Source organism: Lycorma delicatula, chromosome 6 (genome assembly GCF_047948215.1).
Source record: "Lycorma delicatula isolate Av1 chromosome 6, ASM4794821v1, whole genome shotgun sequence".
Lineage (NCBI taxonomy): Eukaryota > Metazoa > Arthropoda > Insecta > Hemiptera > Fulgoridae > Lycorma > Lycorma delicatula.
The window spans coordinates 16,215,624-16,238,007 of NC_134460.1; the positions used below are offsets into that span (position 1 = coordinate 16,215,624).

Sequence of the window (22,384 nt, forward strand, 5' to 3'; positions counted from 1 at the left end):
ACTCCCTCGGAATTGAAAAAGATGTCAGCATAACCTTTTGAGCAAATCTTAGTATCTCCGTTCATGTGATGCTCGTTTAGTCTCAGGACTGTAATGAAGCACCCAGCTGTCATCCCCTGTGATGATTTGTTTCAAAAACTGTGGACCAGTCCTGGAATAACGTTGAAGAAAAAGAAAGAGCAGATGCAAAATGTTTATGTTTGTGGTTGTCAGTCAACAGATTTGGCACCCATCGTGCACCCACCGTGCTTGGTTTCTTACGGTAACCAAGCTGATCGTGAATAATCACAATCAAACTACCAAACTGATGTTAAGTTCACTTGCAATTTCTCTAATTTTAATATGCCAGTCACTCAAGATCATTTCATTCACATGTTCCGTGTTACCCGTTGTGTTTGCTGTTGAAGGACGCCAGCACGCAGTCTGTCATTCACATTTGTTTTTCCGTTTCTGAACATTTGGCACCATTTTGTGATCATGGGATGTGACATTGCAGTCCCACCATATACCTCAAAAACTTGGCGATGAATTTCACAATTGTAATTTTTTGCCTACAAAAATCGGACTGCTGAATGCCCTTCTAATCTGGACAAAACCCCTAAAGGACATCCTATATTTGACAATGACACTACGCATGTACTGAGTACAGAATTGCTGCTGGGGGAGCTTAAAGACAACAGCACAACCAGTGCTGCCACTGTAAGACATTAATATATCCTTTTCAGTTCAAGAACACAGTAAGGGTGTAACTTATTTTTTGATCCACCTCTCATATTAATGGATTTATTGATGTTTTTTATTTTATTTTCTTTGCAGGCTTTAAATATTGAATTATTAACTGCTGTTACAAAAACAACACAAAGCAAATGGGCGTGGTTACAATTAAGTATTCAACATTTTGAACTTCAAGATGTTGGTGCTGCTGTGAAATCCCTTCTAGCTGCTATTCGTATTGATGTGGAAGACTTGTATGTTTATGTTCTTTTAGTTTTATAGATAAGAGATAACTATGTTTTTTTAAAACTATTATGTTATAACAGAATTTGCTGAATTATTAATTTGTCAGTACTTAGTTTTTCTGTTGAAATGCATACATTCTGTTAGGTCATGAAAATTTGATATTTCTTTATTAAAAAATACAGTTATGTGGTGAATGATGTTTATTAATATCAGAAAATGTTTCATAAGTAAATAAGTGACTATCATGTATGGCTGATAGACGTAATATATTTATTTTCAATACAAATATTATGCAGCATCAACAATTGTTATATTCATTAGTCAGTAATAAATGCCAGCAGCATGCAGTGCAACTGTATTCACTGTTGTTTAATATTCGTTATCTGTAGAAAATGATTTATTAAACTTTGCTTTGGCTTTGGCATTTATCCTTATTTCTCAAGTTCATTTTTCAGGATTCTCTATTCCTTAAAATATTCCAGGTCATTTTAGACTCTGGCTTTTAAGGAATGCAGCTTTTATCTTAACCTGGACCTTATTAAGTTTGTGTTAGCAAAGGCATTGTGCTATAAAGATTGATTCACTGAATATTCCTGTGTTTGGAACTTTACTGCATCCCTGCTGCAGTGACTATCAGTTCCTGAAAAGTGGTTGTAAATCAACCCCTTTGGATTGTGCAGGCTTGACTGCAGGAAGATATTCCTTCTGTATATATGTAGATGAATATAAAATTCCTTTATTTTAGTTGGACGGAGTTGCATTGAGGTCTGTCGCAAACTTAAAACCTGGTGAAAATTTTTTCCATTAGCTATGTTTTGCCCTTTATAGTTCTATGTGAAAATTTATTTAAAACCATAAATTTGGAAATGACAAACTGGACCAAATTTGATAAATACAGTGTTTTTTAATAGCTTATTTCATAAGATTTTTAGTTACCCTTATAAGAAAACTAGCTGTTTACTTCATAAATAGACACAATTCAGATCCAGTACACTACTTAATCACATTCGACAAACAGTCGCCATATTTCCCTGGCAACATATGTCATTTTAGAACCTTGTGGTAACCCTGAATAGGGCTGTTTGAGATTTTATAGTGGCCCTGAAAAGGGCTGTTTGATGTTGGATGAGGTAGCCCTGAGTAGGGCTGTTGAGTACAACTGCTGGTCTCTGGCAATGTTGCCTTGGCTGCTGATCTTTGACAATGTCACCTTGGTTCATGGATTGTAGTCAAGGAGTTATGGCTCATCTATTGGAATCAGACGTGTGTCCCCACTACAGTATGGTTGGGGATTACCCCCAGATCATCTGATGCCAGCATAGCTGAGATGGTTCTCGTCTATCTCTGTCTTTACAGTAAAGACAGAGTGCTTGCTGGTGCTAGCAGGCTTTGTGCTGGGCCAGCCAGGCCTTCTGCTCTGGCAGGAATGTTTGCATCTGCTGAGAGATCCCACATTGGGCTGGCCAAGAAACTTCTTCCTTCTTCTTCTTCTTCTTCTTCTTGTTCTGGTTCTTTTGCTTTTTGTGATGGCAGCTCAGAAGTAGGGAAGACCCTGTCCATAGGATGCCCCAGTATAGAGAGTCCCTATCTCAGTATAGTTTCCTCCATTTCTTGCGTTACGTAGGTTGGCTGAAGGTGTTTAAATGGACTAAGTTACCGGTTGCCCATTATCAAATTGGGACATTTGATTGGATGGAAGTAGGTGTCTTGGTAGTGAGCCTCAAGTTAGTTAGGTTAGAACAGTAATTGTTAAAGTTGAGTGGCAGAGCTGCTGTTGGTGGGGAGGTGACATGGTAGTCCATGTCACCTCCATGCCGAGGGCATGGTAGTCCATGCAGCCTTGAGGTGTGGCGCTGTCTTGCAGAGAGTGGTCTCCAAGTGTGACAAAGTAAATGTCACACAGGACTCTTGAGATAGAACTGGATGGGAGTAAGAGGTCTGTCCCAGACTCTCTTGTGGACCAGATTGGAGTCCATTTTTCTTAAATTAGTTAATTTGTGTATTTTGTAGTGGGTGCTGAAATGTAGGTCTGAATTTTGTTGTATGTATAACAAATATTTGAGTGGTGTGAGTTTGGCTTTGTATTTAACTTGTTGCTTAGTCAATGTTTGAGGCTTATAGTATGACGCAGTATACTATAGTATTATAGTATATAGTATTATTATTATTATTATTATAGTATTATTTTATTATAATAGTAAATAGTATTATTATTATAGTTTAGCAGTATAAACACTTACAGTAACAAGCGTTTATACTGTAATTAGGAGTGGGGTTCATACTTCCATGAACTCAGTTAACTAGTTCAGAGGGTGATGCTGTAGGATAGGAAAAGTGAATGAAGATGTTCGAAGGAAGCCTAAAGTGAAAGTGTTGGCTAGTTATTGGTTTTTACTGATGTAAATGTCTGCCGAGGCATTTGCGTTGGTGGCATCCTGACTGAGACTTGGCTGGTGACTATGAGATATAATCAGTTAGAGGGTCTGAAGATGACCTCCGGTAAAGGCCTTCAGGGCTAGGAACGAAGGGGATGGTGTGGTGACCGGAATCACCACAAGGTGGGTGTCTTCCCCTACGTTGTTGGGGTAATCTTTTCTGGTGGTGGTCTGAGAGTGAATGCTCTTGTATTGCCATGCTGCTGTTTATAAAGCTGCTGGCGCATGGTGGGTCATTGTGCAGTCGTCTGCTATTTTGGTAGAAGGAGCTTGTGTGCAGGCATGCAGGGGAACTACAAACTCCCCCTACATCTACTTGCTAGTATTGTAATATTGTGCTAGCCGATAGTAAACACAGCATGTGGCAACAATACGCACCTACATAACAAATATGAACATCCTGCAACAGTATAACGTGATGTTTGAACATTGTATTTGTCAAATATGATTTGCTTCTATTTTAAAAAATGTGCAGATGTAATTTTTTTTCCTTTGGCTGTACACATTTGTAATGAAAATGTTTATAGTAGAGCCAGTTTCATTGACATTTAATGTCAAATGAGCATTGTTCTTCTTAGGCTACTTTAGCTAATGCATTAAGATTCTTTAAAGTGACAGAATCATAAGTATTTGTAGTTTCATTTATATTTAATGTAACCGGACTCTACTAAATCAGGTAACCCTTGATTATTTATTTATGTAATGCCAGGTTATCGAGTAACGTCATAGACATGATGTCAACAGTACTCTGCAGAGATAATAAAAAATACCTCCTTATTTTTCCATTACTATTTTAATGTGTGAAATATTAACAATACAGTTGTTGATTAAGAAAAATATAAATTGTTTGATTTTGATTGTTATTCCAGTCAACTATGTGGTAATTTTCTACTGTCATATCTGATTCTGTTAGTATTAAAAATATTTCATTTTTTCTACTATTCACTAAAACTTAACATGTTTAATTTATTAATTATGCTGGTAATTATTTGACAAATGTCATAACTATGATTGACATTAAGTAATATAAAAACATAAAATAACCTCATACTTTATAAAAAATACCGAAACACAATAATGGAGTTGTTTGACTAAAACGTTTGGATAAATATTGTAAAAAATGTTTCCAAGCAGGCCAGGAAATATTAGAAAATAGAAACTTTTAACATTTTAAATCGCTACTATAAAATTTCATTCATGTTAAAATTGTTGGGATATAAAATACAACAAAAGTTGTGTTGGGTTGAAAGTAAATGGGTAACTGTAAGCACCATTCATTAAAATGGAAAGAACAAGTTTCGGATCAAGAAAGATAATAAAAATTAGTTTTTTATTTTTCTGTAACAATTTTTTATTACTTAGTAATGTTGGAAGGGTGCATTAACCCATTCATCACAAAAGATGAACACAGTGCATCGTGTTTTTTTTATTGCGTAATTATGAAAGATGGACTCTTCCTATCACTATATTTGAGCATGTACATTCTACTGCAAGATATAGTTTCGGGTTTTTTATCTTATAGAGAAGTTTAGATGTTTTATATCAACTGCAGTCATTTGCTATCATTTCTATTTCGATAGTTTTATTTTTATCATTACTTTTAGATCAGCTGTGTGTTTACATCTTATACAAGTTGTTTTTTATGCTTTCTACTTTTCATGGACAATACGACTTTATAGAAGTTGTGAGCCAGCGAGAAATTAGAAACCTCAACCCTAAAAAACCCTGAAACCTAATGCAGTGTTTGATTACAACAAATATATATATAGGAGGGGTAGATAAAGGTTGGTGTCACTCCCAGTAATGAGGAGGTTTGCAAAGGGGTATAAAAAATTATTGTTTTATCTTTTTGATGTCACCTTGTATAATGCAAGCATTATTATTATAGAAATATAACAGGAAAACTATAAAACTTAATGATTTTCATTGAAATTTAAGTGAGCAGATCCCAAATTCAATTCACCTCTAAGATAGGGACACACCAGTGGTCGACCGTCAACTTCAGGGATATCTACTCTTTGGCTGAATGGAAAATTTTGGGCCCATTTTATAGAAAAGGTTTCCTCAACTAATAAGTCTAAACCTACCAAGAGGTGTAAACTGTGTTCCAGCCAAAGATTAAGAAAAGAAACAATTTATCAGCGTAAAAAATGCAAAATACCATTATATAGAAAACTGTTTTGAAATTTACCATACAAGAACAAATGTATTCAGTTTTCAGCATGATATAAAATCAAGTTGTAAAGGTAAGTTTTTACCTTTTATTTGTATGTTCAGGTAATTTGTTTCATGAAATGACAAATTAAGACAAAAGACTCAGTAATAAGAACCGGTGATTTGAGGTAAATATTCAGCAATTAATATCTTGTTTCTTGATGCTGCCTGTCAGTATCTCTTTCTGCAATACAGAGACTTATTAGATTAAATTTTATGAGATGGAAAATTTGACAAACCAATTTCTTGGCATATACCAAAATATATTTATCATTAGGCTCTTATTTATAACTTCTATCATCATATTGATGATGAGGATGAGGTGCAACCCTCTTAAAATTAATTTTTTCATCTAAAATATTCTTCCATCCTAAAAAAAGTGCTAACTATAAAGACAGAATGCCAGCAACATAAGCCAAGTTCATAAAGTAGTTCTTGTAGATCAGATAGTTGATATATATATATATATATATATATATATATATATATATATATTCTTTTTATAATCAGGTGGCAGTGACAGCCTGTGGGTGGATCTTCTTGAAGGATCACTGACTGCCCAGCAAGTATAATGGCTGAAGAATCTGTTGGATGTAAAAATATCCTAAAATATAAATATGTCTTCATTTCATACAGTTGTATTTTCTGCTTAATGCATTAAAAACGAATATTTATTAGTTAATGTATTATGTTTATATACATACAGTATTTATTTTGTTTTAGTAACTGTTGGGAGGTCTTAGGAGATGCATACCTGGTTAGAAAAGCTTATACTGCTGCACAGAAATCTTATCAGAAGGTTGTTCAGTTAACACCAGGATCCTTGTATCCACAACTTCAAATAGCTCGAATTAAACTGGTTTGTAATTTGATTAAAAAATATATATTTCATATTTATTTCACATACAAGGGATTAAAAATGTTAATACTAATAAGTTATTTTCTATTATGCCTTTCATTCTTTGCATTTATCATACAGTATTGTTTGAAGTTTTATATTATATTTTACATTACATTATATATCTTTTTGTTTCTATTTGTAATTTCTTTTTTACTTAGCGTACAAAGTAAATGAAGCATTGCGATCACGAAAAGTTTCGGTTTTCAGATTTCAACAGAAATGTCCATTTTGACTAGTTTTGACATGACATCTGTACTTATGTATCTCGCATAACTCAGAAACGATTACCTGCAGGATTTTAAAATTTCAGATGTAGGACTGTTGTAACATCTAGTTGTGCACCTCCCTTTTGATTGCAATTGATTGAACCAAAAGTGTCTAAAAAAGCCCAAAATCCAAAAAAAATGTAGATTTTAGACTTTTTCTTAACTGCAGTAATAAACCCTCATTGAGAGTTTTTCAACAATATATCATAAGCGGTACTTATTTTCATTGGTTCCAGAGTTATTGCCAAATAAAATTTTAATTAATGAAATATTTGGATCATACAAGGCACATTGGTTTGAATCAGACTTTATCCCTTTTTTCCAACTTTTTTTTTAATTGAAATATATTGATTTACTAATAATTATGAACCTCTGATTGTAAAAAAAAATTTACAGTAAATAATAATTCAATAAAAAAAAAATGTGTATATGTAATTTAATAAGCGTACAAGGAAGTCATGTCATGTCCGCATCATATTTTTTCTCTTTGCAGTAATTTTTATCAATTATTTACCTTTCATAGTATTTAATTATGCATACCAGAATAACAGCTAGAATAAAATAAAATGACTGACATTATCAGAAATTAATATTTAAAAAAATAAACATTTTTAATGTTTATTTTTTTAATATTACTCAATGTGATGGTATAGTATTTTTTCTTAATCTTCCTGCTCAGTCTGTGACAGAAATTACCATCATGCATATGAAATCTTTAAATGAGTTAAATACATTAAAAGTATTAAAACAAGTTCTTTCATTGTATATTTTACATTTGATTATACCTTGTAAACATTTCTATATAATTTAAAGGTTTTTACACAAATATAAAATTAACTTTCAATTTAATAAAGATTTGGTTTAGATGAAATTCTGATGTATGTTAGTAGAATTATGAAACATTGAATTCAATTAGAATTTCAGGATTGATTTTTCGTTTGTTTAGAATTACAATCGAGAGTGGAATGTTTACTAATTTTTAATTTTTACTAATTATTTTCTATGTAGACATTGTCGCTGTATGGCTTTGACAGAACTTGGCACTTTAAAACCTTATGGTAGCCCCAAGAAGGGTTGTAGTTGTCCCCGAATGGCTTTTATGACCCATGGAAATCTAAAAGCTTATGGTAGTCCAGAAAAGGGCTATTGTTGTCACCGTATGGCTTCAACGGCACGTTGCCATTTGAAACCTTGTGGTAGCCTTGAAAAGGACTGTTTGAGGTTTCTGGACTGGTGGCTCTGAAAAGGGCCGATTTTGCATTAGCTCTGAGAAGAGCTCTTCGGTGCAGAAGCTGGTCTTCAGTGATGTTGACTCGGCTGTATTCAGGGAGTTGCAGCTTGTCCGTTTAAATCAGATTGAGTTATCTTTAGCGGCAGTTCAGTTGGGTCCCCACTATAACGTGGCAGTGATGGCCCCCAGATCCCTGTACTGTCGGGTTGGCATTGGTCATCTACTGCCGGCGCAGCTGAGGTGGTTCTCCTGGAGCGATCCCATGCTGGGCTGGCTTCTGCTGGTGAGTCCACGGCCAGAGCGATTGAAGCCCAGTGGTTGGGCTGGGAAGGTAGCGTCTGCACCAAGCAGCTCCCTCGGCTGGCCGGCCAGGCCTGCTGCTTCGGCAGGGATGTTGATGATGTAAGAAATTGGATTAATGAAACATTTTCTTAATTTAATCATGGTTTTACTTCTGGGGATATTTTTTCCAGAAAAAAAATACAGAATGCATCTGTAAATGAACCTGCTAAAACATTCTACTGCTAGACTGCTAGAAGTACTATATATCTAAGTTTGAAGAAATAAATTTAAATATCCTGAAACATAATTGAATACAAAATTACAATTAATAGAATACAAATATATTTTTTTAGTGGTATCATAAATATGTGTCTTGAAAAAAAAACATCATTAATGAAACAGAAAAATTATAACAGTGCAACAACAAAAATGTCATTTATAACAAAACTGCAAATATCATTGAAAATTTGTTATTAAACTGTCTGTTAACTTTGAATCAAATTTGATTTATTATAAAAACATTGGTTTTAGTGTTATACATATGGTAATATTTTAAAATTTAGCTGAAAAAAGATTGGTAATTTAAGGGGTTAATGTTTAGATTACTGAAGAACCAGAGGATGTCATACCTGAGTTCAGAAAACTTTCTGAAGAATATCCTCAGGATGTTCCTGTCCTTAAAGGTCTTGCTGAAGCTTGTCTACAATCAGCAAAAATTTTTCACTCAAAGAGATTATTAGGTCGTATGAGAGATAGCCTTCAGGAAGCCGTAGATGCTGTTACCAGGTAATTTTGTTTATTTTTCTGAATTTAAAAGGAGGGGTTACTCTTCTCATAAACATGGCAGATTCTAAAGCAACATTTTTTCACAAAATACTGCCCTTTTTTAGATGGAAAAGAAGGTATAATATATTATACCTTGTATATATAATTCCTTCTATATATAATATATATAGAAGGTATAATATATAAGAAGGTATTTTATATATTCATTTAGAAAAAATAAACTTACTTATTTTCCTTTGCTTAAGTTTTTTTTTTTTAAAGTAAATAAGAATTAAACTGACCTCACCATTGATAAGTTAATAAGAACAAGAATTTGGATTAATTAAAAAATAAATATCTGCTAGAAAAATTTCATGGTCTTTTTTGTACTAAACAACAAACATATCACCGACATACCGAGTCCATAATAGAATATCATAAGTATGAATAATGCCATAAATAATTTTATTTTCAAAATCATGTAAATAAATTTCAGACATGATGGCTGACAAAAGAAAACCCATTGGTAAGCTAGTTTCCTGAATATAATATTTGTCAGCAAATTTAATGTAGATTTGTTGGCACGTATTTGTAATTATAGTAATAATGTTATCAACAAACAAAGGGTCTTTGTGATTATATATTAATTTATTTTTTATTATGTGAACTGTTTTGTCTATGGGTATGCTAGAATACATATTACTAATATCGTAGCTAACCATCCTAGTATTTCTTCAATTGTTAAGTCTTTCAACTTATTTACAAATTCAAATTCATTATTTATATTATAATTTAAATTCATTTTTATCCTAAGTAATTTATATGTTATTTTGGAAATATATAATATGGAGCAGTTGTATAATTAATCAAAGGTCGCATAGGGATACCAGGTTTATATATTTTTGGAAATTTGTTCCAGTTAATTTTTGGTGCAATTTGTTCAGAAGGGTATAATCTGGAGTGATATTTTAAGTTATTGTTATAATTAAAAATATTATGGTATTTTGCTATTAAACTTAGTTATTTTTAAAAATTTATTAGAGGGATCATTTATTTCTTTGAAATTATTTTCTAATATTTATTGTTTCATCAGATTATTTATATTTTTCGATATTCATGATAAGTGTATTAGTTTTATCTGATTTTAAAATAGTACAATTATTTTTATTTAGTTTGTTTTTCAAATAGTAAATTACTTTTTTATTATTAAAAATTGGTTTGCGAGCTAAATTTTCACATTTAATTTCATGAATTTTACTACTAATGATATTAATTACATAATTGTTCTTTGTCATTAGGATTTACTTTATTAATATTTATTTCAGAATCAACTGCTATATTTTTATTAATATTATTCTTATCACTATCATTCAAATTTAATTTAAATGCATTAGCCCCAATAAACTGTTCCTTATCATCAAGCTTGACATTTGTCAAATTTATCAAATCAAAACAAGGATCAGTAAATGAACCTGAATCCACCTGTACATCTTTGAAATGTAAATCTTCAAAACCACCATTCGCTACAGAATCCCCTTGTAATCTGTAATAACCAAAACCTTATTACTATTATAATTCATGCAAATACAATTGTAATTATTATTATTACTATTATTTCCTCTTTTATTATTATTATTATTATTATTACTATTATTTCCTCTTTTATTATTATTATTATTATTACTATTATTTCCTCTTTTTATCTAATTACTAATTTTATTATAGTTAGATTCATTAAGTTTATTTTTTTGAATTTCAATATTAGTTTTAATCAAATTAAATACATAATCAAATATTAAATGCCCAAAACTTGCACCAATTGAAAGTGTGTGTTATATAACTAATTTATAATATGATTCCCTGCTTCATCCTAAATCTTTCTGCAAAGTATTTTGTTTTTATTATACATTTCTTAAATTGAGAATTCTTAATGTTAATCCTAGCATATTTAAAGAATTATGTTTAATTTAAGGCAAACTTTATTAAAATTTATTGAATGTATTATATTGTGAAGTTGAATATGTAATTTGTAAAACTTAAATGATAATTTTTGTCTGGTTAGCATTCATGATAATTTTTATAAAGTCAATCTTTTCAATACTACATCCCTGTGTACTAATATATATATTGTATATATAATCCAACTTGATTCACCTAAATACAGAAATTATAAATTAAATAAGATGACACTTATGTTATTTTTTCATATCTTACAATAGCGTTTTTGTGGCAATTCACATCTTCTATATATATATAGAATATAATATATATTATAACATAATTAATTATATAATAACATAAATTAAATAATATATAATAACATATTATAATATAATATATATATATATATATATATATATTGAATATATAATCCAACTTGATCCACCTAAGTACAGAAATTTACCTTATTTTTTTTATATCTTGCAATGGTGCTTTCGTGGCAACCCACATCTTCAGTTATAATTTACTTTTTAAGTGTTTAGTTTATATCAAATTACGTATTCTACTCAATACGATTTGTATAAAAAACTGTTTTGTAATGTATAATTTTTTTTTTATAAATTAAAATATAAAAATTCTTTTAAAAATCACAAGTTAAAAGCTTTTTTAAAAAATATATAAATTAAAAATTTTAAAATCTCCTTAAATTTATAAAAATATATTATTAAAGAATTTTTTTATATTTAATTGTATTGAGTATAATATGTAGTTTGATATAAACACTTAAAAAGCAAATTATAACTGAAGATGTGGGTTGCTACGAAAGCACTATTGTAAGATATAAAAAAAAAAAGGTATAATTTCTGTACTTAGGTGGATCAAGTTGGATTATATATCCGTACGCATTATGTATTTTATACACTTTATTAAATGATTTTTATTATGTTTCAGTGCATTAAAAGAATGGAGTGATGTTTCTTGTTTATGGAAACTGTTAGGGGATATTTTTACACTAGCTGGTAATTTACCTCCAACTTGGGCATTTTTATTGATTCCTTGTTGGTTTAGTCCACAACAGAATCAGACTGGTGACAGGATAACGATCAAGTCACAATTTTCTTGTTACAAATTTGCTTCTACGTAAGATATGATTTGATTAATTTTTTAATAAGTGTAAACTATTTATTATCTTAAGTTAATTAATAATTAGAAAGTAATATCTCTGTCATATCATATTCTGTGCTGTAGGTGTTCATACATCTCTTCAGTGGTTACTTATTATAACATGCTTCAATGGATACACAACATATTTTTGGTAGGTAGAAAAACTTTTAACTTTATATGTATAAAATTTTATATTAAACATCCTTGCTCTGTTAAAATATTCAATAACAAGATTAATGATACCACCAAGACAGAAAGTGTAAATGGTTTTCTTATATATATTTTCTTAATGCTGAAACAGTGAGGTGGAAGAAAAATTGATGCCGTTATTCTAACAGTGTCACCATCTTAAGAAATCCATCACTCTCATAATTAATTTGATGGCTCGTAATTTATGTTTACTTTTTAATTTTTAAATGTATAGTATTTCGAGATGTGTTGCTTGAAGTTTAAAAAGAAATATAATAATAAAAGAAAGTTTTATTTGTATGTATTTAGTGAATATGTGTTCATTTAAAAATGGTTAATTATTAAAAGTAAGTATCTAATTTATTGGCTCAGCTAAAAAAATTGAAGATAAGAAAATGTGATCTATTATGAAAACATATAAATATGTATGATAAAAACACATAAAAACATTTTGATGGAGAATTAATATACATAAATAAAACGGATACATGCGTCATAAATATGAATGTTGGGTTTGCAACAAGTAGCCAAAACTATCATTAAAAATGCTCATGTGTAAATCACAATAAAGAAATATTTAAAAAATTTGTTTTATAACCACCTTTGCTATCTAAGTATAACAATATAATGTATTTTTTCTTGTAAAAATAGTATAAATATGTGTTATTAGATTCAAGTTACTAGTCTATGGTTTTAGTTAAGTTTAATTATTTTCTCGGGTTGATTTTCATATTAATTTTTGCCTCAGATTTTATGTTGAAGTTTTACCACTTAACTCTTTTTAACTCTTAATTTTACCTTTCATCTATAGTATTTGAATAATTAATTATTTAAATTGTTGGAATAGTTGGTAACCACAATCAATTTTTTTATAAATTGTTTTGATAATTGAAATAAAATAATAAAAAAAAGATATTCTTTTTTTTTATTATTTTATAGTAATACTGCAATCTATATATTTTTATATGCAATCTAAAATATTCCTAAAGTCAGGCATTTCTTTTTATTTCTTATATATTCATTGTGAATGAATATTTCATCATTCAGTGTTTGAGAATTTACGCATTTGACAATTATAAAACTAGAAATTCTTAAAATTTATTAACAGATTATATAAATAAATCAAATAAAACATAACTCACCTGCTTCTGTTTGATGACATTTTTCTATAATTTTAAAATTCTTAGAAGCAATGTGGTAATTTGATAAGCCATAATTTGTGTAGTATATTATACTCTAATATAATTATAAACTTAAAACAAGTAAGTTAAATAAAATTAAATTGAAAAAGAATTGTGGTGAATTGTCTTTTCTGGATAAAACAAATTCAAAAAGCTTAAATATGTGTGCCACTAAAATTGAATGTTGTACCTAAGAAAAGGTCACACCCATGCATGCATGCGTGTGTGCTCATTCTTACAAAAATTAATCCATTTTCCACATATTTTTATCATTCATTATACTGAAGCTAAAAACAGTTGTGCCACTGAGAGGAATGTATCCTCCTTCTGGTATCACTATACCACACCCTGTTTTCCATAAAACCTGCATCTGGTAGCACTACCACCTCATTTATTCAGTGAAGTCTTAATAATTCATTTTTTATCAGTTGTAATTAGACAGTCTCCCTCAAACATTGTGTGAAGGTTTATCAAATTTCAGTTTTGTTTGTATTTATATGTGAAATATTTTTCTGATAATTTAATTTTATATCATCTTTATTAACTTCCAATATTTTTAAATTTGTGTTAATATCAGAAATAGAATGTTTATTGGACGGTCTGCCATTATATAAAACTAATTTATTATTTTTTTAGTAGAATTAATTATTGCAATTTTTATAAAATTAATTGTAATGATTGTGATGGTACTTATACAGAAGAAACAAATTGGTTCTTAAAAACTAGATTTCTTGATCGTGATACAAGTTACAGAAATAATAAATTTGCTTTATCTACAAGGGATATCTCTAAAGTAAAGACCGCAAGGAAATTTCTCTCCTTAAGGTTGGTGAACCTGTGTCGTTCATGGCCGTGCTAGTAATGTACACACTGCATTGTTGTCTGTAAGTTGTTGCATTGTAGTATCTTAGATTACATGTAACTTATTATGTTATAAAGTGAGTAGGAAAATCGATGTTGTTGCCGACTGGAATACTTGAAGTCATACATTTTTTAAATCATCAAACTGTTAAGCCGGCTGAAATTTATAGGCAGTTGGTTGCTGTGTACAATGACCGGTGGCAGTCATGATCATGACTGTAATGCCACGCAAGATACCATGGTGGGACTGGGTGGGGATGCGAGGTTTGTTCGTGGCTCCTGTATGGATCAGAATGAGGTGACGTTCCCCTTGTTAGGTGACCTAAATTGGTCGATTTATTTGGGTGTAGGGCTGAATTTATGTTGCGTAAGACATAATTTTGATTGGTATGAGTGTAGCAATGATTTAACTTTAAACTCGTTTGTTTTCTGAGGCATTCACAGTCACTAATGGTGCTGTCAAATCTGGACTAGGTTTGGGATTCGTACCTAGTTAGTTTTGGTTAGTTAGTTTGAGGGAATCATGTTAGGTTGGATGTGAAGATGTTCGTTTGAGGCCTAAGCGAAGGTGAAATTTGATATGTATTTTTACTGATGCAAATGTCTGCCGAGGCACAACATTGGTGGCATCCTGACCGACACCTGGTTGATATGTGAGATGTAATCAGTTAGAAGGCAGGTCTAAAGACGACCTCCAGTAAAGCCCCTCAGGGCTCGGAACAGAGCGAGTGGTGTGGTGACTGGTAATGTCACAAGGTGGTTGTCTTCCCCCTACGGGGTTGGGATTTGTACAGTGATAATTTAATGAATGAAAGAAACATCCGAAAATGATGTGAAAGGTTTAGAAGTAACAGAATTAATGTGTATGATGAAGAACATTTGAGGAGGCTCTCAATAATCAATGAGGGCTTGTTGAAATGCATTGATGATGAAATTAGAAAAGATTGTCGCTTAACGATTTCCAACCTGGCCCTTCTTTTTCCTGATATTTCAAGAGCTGTTATTGGTCACATTGTTCATGAATATTTAGGCTTCAGAAAGGTTTGTGTGCATGTTGGGTGCTGCTGCCTTAATGGAACGTCACAAAAAAATCGGAATGGGATTTGCTTTGTAATTTTTGACGATACATAGCGATGACTTCCTTAATTCAATCGTTACCAGCAATGAAATATGGATTTTGTATTACACACCAGAGAGAAAATAGTAGTCAAGTGAATAGCGCCATCCTCAATCACCAACCAGACCAACAAAGGTCAAGCCACAGCCATATGGACGTAAACTGATATAGACGTAAAGCCAGAGTCTTTTGGGTTAAGTTTGGCATACTGCTGATTGATTTCATGCCACATGGAACAACTATAAATGTAGAAGCCTACTGCAAAACTCTACATAAGTTACGACGTGCCATTCAAAATTGGCGATGTGGTTGGCTGACCGACGGCATCATCCTACTGCACAATAATGTATGTCTACATGTTGTTGATCTGACGTATGATTTACTGAGAATATTTGGATGGGAAATTTATGATCACCCACCATGTAGTTTGGACTTAGCTCATTCTGATTATCAATTTTTTGGGAAATTGAAATAATTTTTGAGTGGTAAGCAATTCACGGGTGACTATGAACTTAAAAATCACTAGCTAAATGGACTGGTGGCAGAAGAATGTGACGAGGGTATATTGAAGCTGGTGTATTGCTATGATAAATGTCTTAATTCACGTGGCAATTATATAGATAAGTAGTATAAGATATGTAGTTTAAGAGAAATAAAAATATTTATAAAGTTTTCAGATTAAATTTTTTTTACAATGAAACGATCTTTACTTTAGAGATAACCTCTTGTAATATGGCAGAGCATCCAATAAGCAATAAACATTCTATTTCTGTTATTAAACCAAATTTAGAAATATTAGAAATTAATAAAGATATCAAAATTAAATTAGTAAAATATTACATATATATAAATATAAACAAAATTTAAATTTGATAAACTATCAGACAGTGTTTGGGGAGACAGTCTTATAGAAAACCTACAATAGATAGCAGCGCTGGTATAATAAATTAATATGCAATTTTAATTATTTCAGTATTTTTATTATGCAGTTTAACTAAATTATTTCATGATATTAGATTCAGGAGGTCCCATGAAAGAATTTTCTTGGTAAAATTAAGATAGCTATGTCTTATTTCAATATTCTATATTAGATGGTTTATATTAAAATATATATGGTATAAAATATATATAAAATATAGATGGTTATATATATATATATATATATATATAATATAATATATAAATTTTCAGTGTTTTATCATTTTTACAATTGTTTGGTTGTTATTTTTGATTAATTTACATATTTGATATGTTTTGTTCCCAGCTATATATATATATTTTTTTTAATACAAAAAAAATACTGCCTTAATATTAAGCTATTAGAAATACCTTCCACATACAGAATATTTCTCAGTCGTCTCAGGTCGTTCATAGCAAAATGGTGCTCAAATCTCTGAAGCATATATATCACTAATGAACAGAGAGAAGAGAAGAGGGCTTAAAGAGATGCTCCGTACAACTCCCTCTGTAATCAATCTTTGCTGATTTCAAGGAATTCTCATTCAGCATGATAAAATTTCTTATCATATAAATTGGTAATTAGTGCAACTATTTTCACACTCAGCTCTATACTCTTTAGTTTTGATCATAGCTTCAAGCAGTGAATGGTGTTGAAGGCTTTCTTAAAGTTATAAACATCATGTAGGTTGTTCCCTTCAGAAGGTATAATATTCAGTGTTGAGAATAACACAAAGATGTTTTCTACCTCAAAGCCATTTTTTTCTTCTAAAAGTACATTTTCAGTCTCTGCCCATGTCATTATTCTGTCAGCCAAAGTAGAGCAGAGGTTAATAGCTTAGTTAATGCATTACCTATGTTAGTTGCTGAGCTTTTTGGGGTCTACTTTTTTAAATGATGACCATAAATCACTGTCTACCCAACTGGTACATTTCCAAGATTAAATAAGTGTGGAATTTAATGATCCAAGCATTCTGGTAGATTTTTTAAACTTCATATAAAGGCAATTTGCTGCTGATGCCTTCCTGTCTTACTCTTAAGATGGCAGCATATTGTAATTCAGTTAACTTTGTTGTAAATAGATGAATAGAAGTATTATTCACATCTCACAAATTAATCTATTATGTCAATTATAAAAAAAAAAACATAGTTATTAACTGTATTGAGATAAGTTTAAATAAAGTAGATATGTATTGAATGAACATTTTTATCTAAATTTGTATTTAAAATCATTTAACAGGTATTTACACAAGCTTTAAAGTTGCTGGAAAAATTGGCAATTGCAGCCTTTTATGGCATGATTTAGCAGCCAGTTATTGTTTACAGTCCAGAGTAAGTCTTGATAGTACAGATAAAAAACAATTGATGCAAACAGCATTTCTTGCGGCTAAAAAAAGTATTAGTCTTGAACCAAAAGGTTGGGAAAATTGGAATTTGCTTGGAGTTATTGCAAAATTGAATGGTAATAATATTACATTTATTGGTATTTATTATTGTTTTTAATAGTTTTTTTTGTTAGTGTGTAATCTGTCTGGTAATATATTAGCTGTTCTTTTTACATTTTTATCTCTTTTCTCTTATTTTTTTATATGGTACTGATTTTATTCAGGATACTAATAATGTTAGCATAATACGAGGGACATTAAATAATTAATGAAACAAGTTGATGTAGAGAAAAAACAATTTATTCAGTGACAATGAAACACTACTTTTCTACATAGTCTCCAGGAACATTTAGACATTTGTCCTCCCACCATTCTGTGACCTTTGTGATTCCTGCAGTGTAGAAGTCTTAACCTTGCTGTTTGAACCGTTCATGTACCACTTTTTTGACCAGTTCGTTGTCGTCGAACTTCCTGTTGTGTAAAACGTCTGAGCAGGTCGAACAAATGAAAATCAGACAGGGCAAGGTCTGGGCTGTAAGGAGGATGTGGCAACACCTCCCAACTAAATCTGGGTCTTTATGGGTTTAAGTCAACTGTCTTCAAACCCATCTTGAACATGTTTTGTGATAATTCAGCACATCATGAATGATTGAATGCGTGGTTCCAACACTAATATTACATAAACTAGCAATTTGGGAAATTTTGACTCCCCTATCTTCATGAATAAGATCATTTATACGATTTTAAGCATGGTAGTCAAAACTTCAACTGGTATTCCAGACGATCAAACAATGAGTGATCAGAACAAGATCAATCACACTTGTTCTGCCCAAATTAAACTGTTCCACCCACTTATACATGTTACTGCGTTTTAAATACTTTTCACAGTCTGTTTCAACATTCATGAGTAAATTTTCACTGGTCCACACCTCTGATATGGCATGCATATTTCAAGTGGAGCTGACATTCTGAAATCAACAAAAGGGGTTATGCTTAGATTAATGTGTTTAACCTTTAAATGTGTTTTAAAGGTTACCAACTTGACCCTCAAAAAGTCTCATTATCATTGAATGAACAGTTTTATCTCTACATCAGTTTGTTTCATTAATTATTGAATGTATCTTATATATATATGACTTCTCTATAATGAGAGGTATTAACAACTAGTTTATTGATTACTCATGAACAGACTGATATAGGAATATACAGGTATCTTATATATATATATATATATATATATATATATATATATATATATATATATATATATATGACTTCTCTATAATGAGAGGTATTAGCAACTAGTTTATTGATTACTCATGAACAGACTGATATAAGAATATACAGGACAGCTTCACAGCATACCTTTATTGGTTGCTCTCTAAGGCTGCAGCAGTTTTTCAAATTGAGGATTATTTAATAGTATTAATACATATTTTAGAGAAAGTATTTTAGCATCTATTGTAGACGTGAATCAAAATGTGCATTACCAATACTTTAGTTACTCTAAAAGTACTGACATCTCTTCAGATTGGTTGTTCTTTGTCACATCAATCTAGTGTGACAGTAATACTTTATAGAACTATGTATTTAGAGCAGATGAATTTTGAGAAGAGCGCTCCTGCTTACAAAAGGTTAAAAGAAAAAGAAAAACTATAATTTTTCTAAATTATGTTTAGTTTGAAATAAAATGTGATTATGTGTGTTGAAACATAATCTGTACCTGTACATAATTTGGACAGGTACACTCAAACTATAAATTCCTTTAAAGTACCAAGTTCCCTCTGTGAATCATGAGACCTTGCTGATGGTGAGGGGGCTTGAATGCTCAATGATACAAAGTAGCTGGTTCGAAGGTGCAACCATATCAGAGAGGTATCTGTTGAGAGCCAGACTAAGGAATGATTCCTGAAAGAGGGCAGCAGCTCTTTCAGTATTTGTTATGGGTGTAGGTCAGGACATCAAACATCACTCAAAATGGACATATCAATATCACTCAATTTTCTGAGTACTGCACAGCTGAAAGCAATGGAAAAACTACAGCTGCTATTTTTGGAATTTAGAGAAGCTTGAGTAAGGGGAGGTAAAGAAATTTTTTGATCGCAAGAGGTTTGAGTAAAAAAAGATAAGGTTGAAAATGTAGAAGAAGAATGGGAAAATCTTAAAAAGTAAATTCTTAAATCAGCCGAAGTGAACTTAGGCAAAACAAAGAGAACTGGTAGAAAACCTTGGATATCAGAGGATATATTGCAGCTGATGGGTGAACGTAGAAAATATAAGAATGCTAATGATGAAGAAAGTAAAAGGAGCTATCGACAATTAAGAAATACTATAAAAAGGAAGAGCAAACTAGTGAAAGAAGAGTGAATTTGTGAGAAGTGGGAAGAGAAATGATAATTGGCGAAATAGATGAAGGATACAGGAAAATTAAGGAGAATTTTGTGGTACGTAAATTAAAATCCAGTTATATCTTAAACAAAGATGGTACACCGATTTATAATACGAAAGGAAAGATTGATAGTTGGGTGGAATATATTGAAGAGTTATACGGAGGAAATGAATTAGTAAATGGTGTTATAGAGGAAGAAGAGGATGAAAGGGAAGAAACAATACTTAGATATGAATTTAAGAGAGCATTAAAAAATTTGAACGGCAGAAAGACTCCTGTAGTAGACGAATATCTGCAGAATTACTGCGCAGTGCAGGAGAGGAAGCGATAGATAGATTATACAAACTGGTGTGTATTATAGTCATGATACCAAGGCAGGAGCGGATAAATGTGTAGAATACAGAATAATTAGCTTAACTAATCATGCATCAAAAATCTTAACTAGAATTCTGTACAGAAAAATTGAGAGAAGAGTGGAAAAAGTGTTAGGAGAAGACCAGTTTGATTTCAGGGAAATTATAGGGACAAGAGAAGCAATTTTAGGGCTCAGATTAATAGTAGATGGAAGATTAAAGAAAAACAAACCAACATACTTGGCATTTATAGACCTAGAAAAGGCATTCAATGATGTAGACTGGAATAAAATGTTCAGAATTTTTAAAAAATTAGGGTTCATGTACAGAGATAGAAGAACACTTGCTAACATTTACAGGAACCAAACAGCAACAGTAATAATTTAAGAATATAAGAAAGAAGCTGTAATAAAATAGGGAGTCTGACAAGGATGTTCTCAATCCTAGTTATCTTTTTAATCTTTACATAGAACTAGCAATTAATGAAGTTAAAGAACAATTTAAATCCAGAGTAACAGTACAAGGTGAAAAGATAAAGATGCTACGATTTGTTGATGATATAGTAATTCCAGCTGAGTGTAAAAAAGATTTAGAAGGAGGAATGAACGGCATGGATGAAGTCCTACACAAGAACTACCACATGAAAATAAACAAGAACAATATAAAAATAAGAAAAGATTATGGATGTAGAAGAATTTTGTTATTTCAGAAGTAGAATTACTAAGATGGATGAAGCAGGAGTGATATAAAATGCTGAATGGCACAGACGAAACTAGTCTTCATTCAGATATATAATTTGTTTACATCAAAAATTAATTTAAACGTCAGTAAAGAATTCTTGAAAGTATATGTATGGAGTGTAGCTTTATATGGTAGTGAAACTTGGATGATTAAAGTACCTGAGAAGACAAGATTAGAAACTTTTGAAATGCGGTGCTGTAGGAGAATGTTAAAAATCAGATGAGTGGATAAAGTGAAAAATGAAGAGGTGTTGAAGCAAGTAGATGAAGAAACTACCACATATTAAGGCATTCTGTAATAGTCGTTTTAATATTGGAGAGACAGGTAGAAGGGAAAAATTGTGCAAGCAGGCAACATTTGGAATAACACAAAACAATAAAAAAGAGTGTTTTGGCAATCATTTTAGAGTAAGAACAAACAAAACCAACTGTTGTCAGTTTAGGGAATCGCATCTTAAAAATATTTAAAGTACTGAAATTTCCAATTAAGATCATCCACCATAATGCATAATTCTTATATAGGTTGGATAAAATAAAAATGTACCTTAAGAATGACAGAGTAGAACCATTAACCTTAAGCTAGTCAAACAGATATACCTTGTTTGAACAAAATTTGTAAGAAATAACCAACTAATCACAAGAAACGTTCACATTTTTTTTTATAAATTTAACATTAGTAAAGGGTGTTGGCAGTTGTTATTCAGCAATGAATTTTTCACAACATTGTGGATAAAGTAAGTTTCCCATCCAGTTTATTGCAGGCATTTTTCAGTATTTAATTTTATAATAATAAATAATTATGTGACCAGTTTCTAGGAAATTCTGGACTAAGCTAATCTCTCTGGTCTTATATCAGTAATAAGCCAATCTATTATTATATTCTCAGTCTTTCTTTTAGTTTGCTCTGTATATACCAAATTAAAATTATTTTCCTTACAAATTAATTTGTATATGCTCTGCTCTTTTGACATGGTTGTATTTATCTTAGTGCTTTTGAAGGACAGAGGCTAATTTCATAGACCTAGCCGAACATTAAAGTTGAGATTTTTAAAG

General features: G+C 31.0%; 2 protein-coding genes across 2 annotated transcripts in view; both read left to right on the forward strand.

The window, feature by feature from the left end:
* LOC142326648 (superkiller complex protein 3-like) overlaps nt 1–17,818 on the forward strand; it is a 28,034-nt gene extending 10,216 nt beyond the window's left edge. The window contains exons 4-8 of the mRNA XM_075369244.1: nt 817–968; nt 6,333–6,468; nt 8,891–9,075; nt 11,947–12,135; nt 17,705–17,818. Of these exons, the coding sequence (XP_075225359.1) occupies nt 817–968; nt 6,333–6,468; nt 8,891–9,075; nt 11,947–12,135; nt 17,705–17,723 (681 nt within the window). The 3' untranslated portion in view covers nt 17,724–17,818. The remainder of the gene's footprint in view (nt 1–816; nt 969–6,332; nt 6,469–8,890; nt 9,076–11,946; nt 12,136–17,704) is intronic.
* Nucleotides 17,787–22,384, forward strand: part of LOC142326649 (uncharacterized) — a 29,224-nt gene continuing 24,626 nt past the window's right edge. The window contains exon 1 of the mRNA XM_075369245.1: nt 17,787–17,926. Within this exon, the coding sequence (XP_075225360.1) occupies nt 17,924–17,926 (3 nt within the window). The 5' untranslated portion in view covers nt 17,787–17,923. The remainder of the gene's footprint in view (nt 17,927–22,384) is intronic.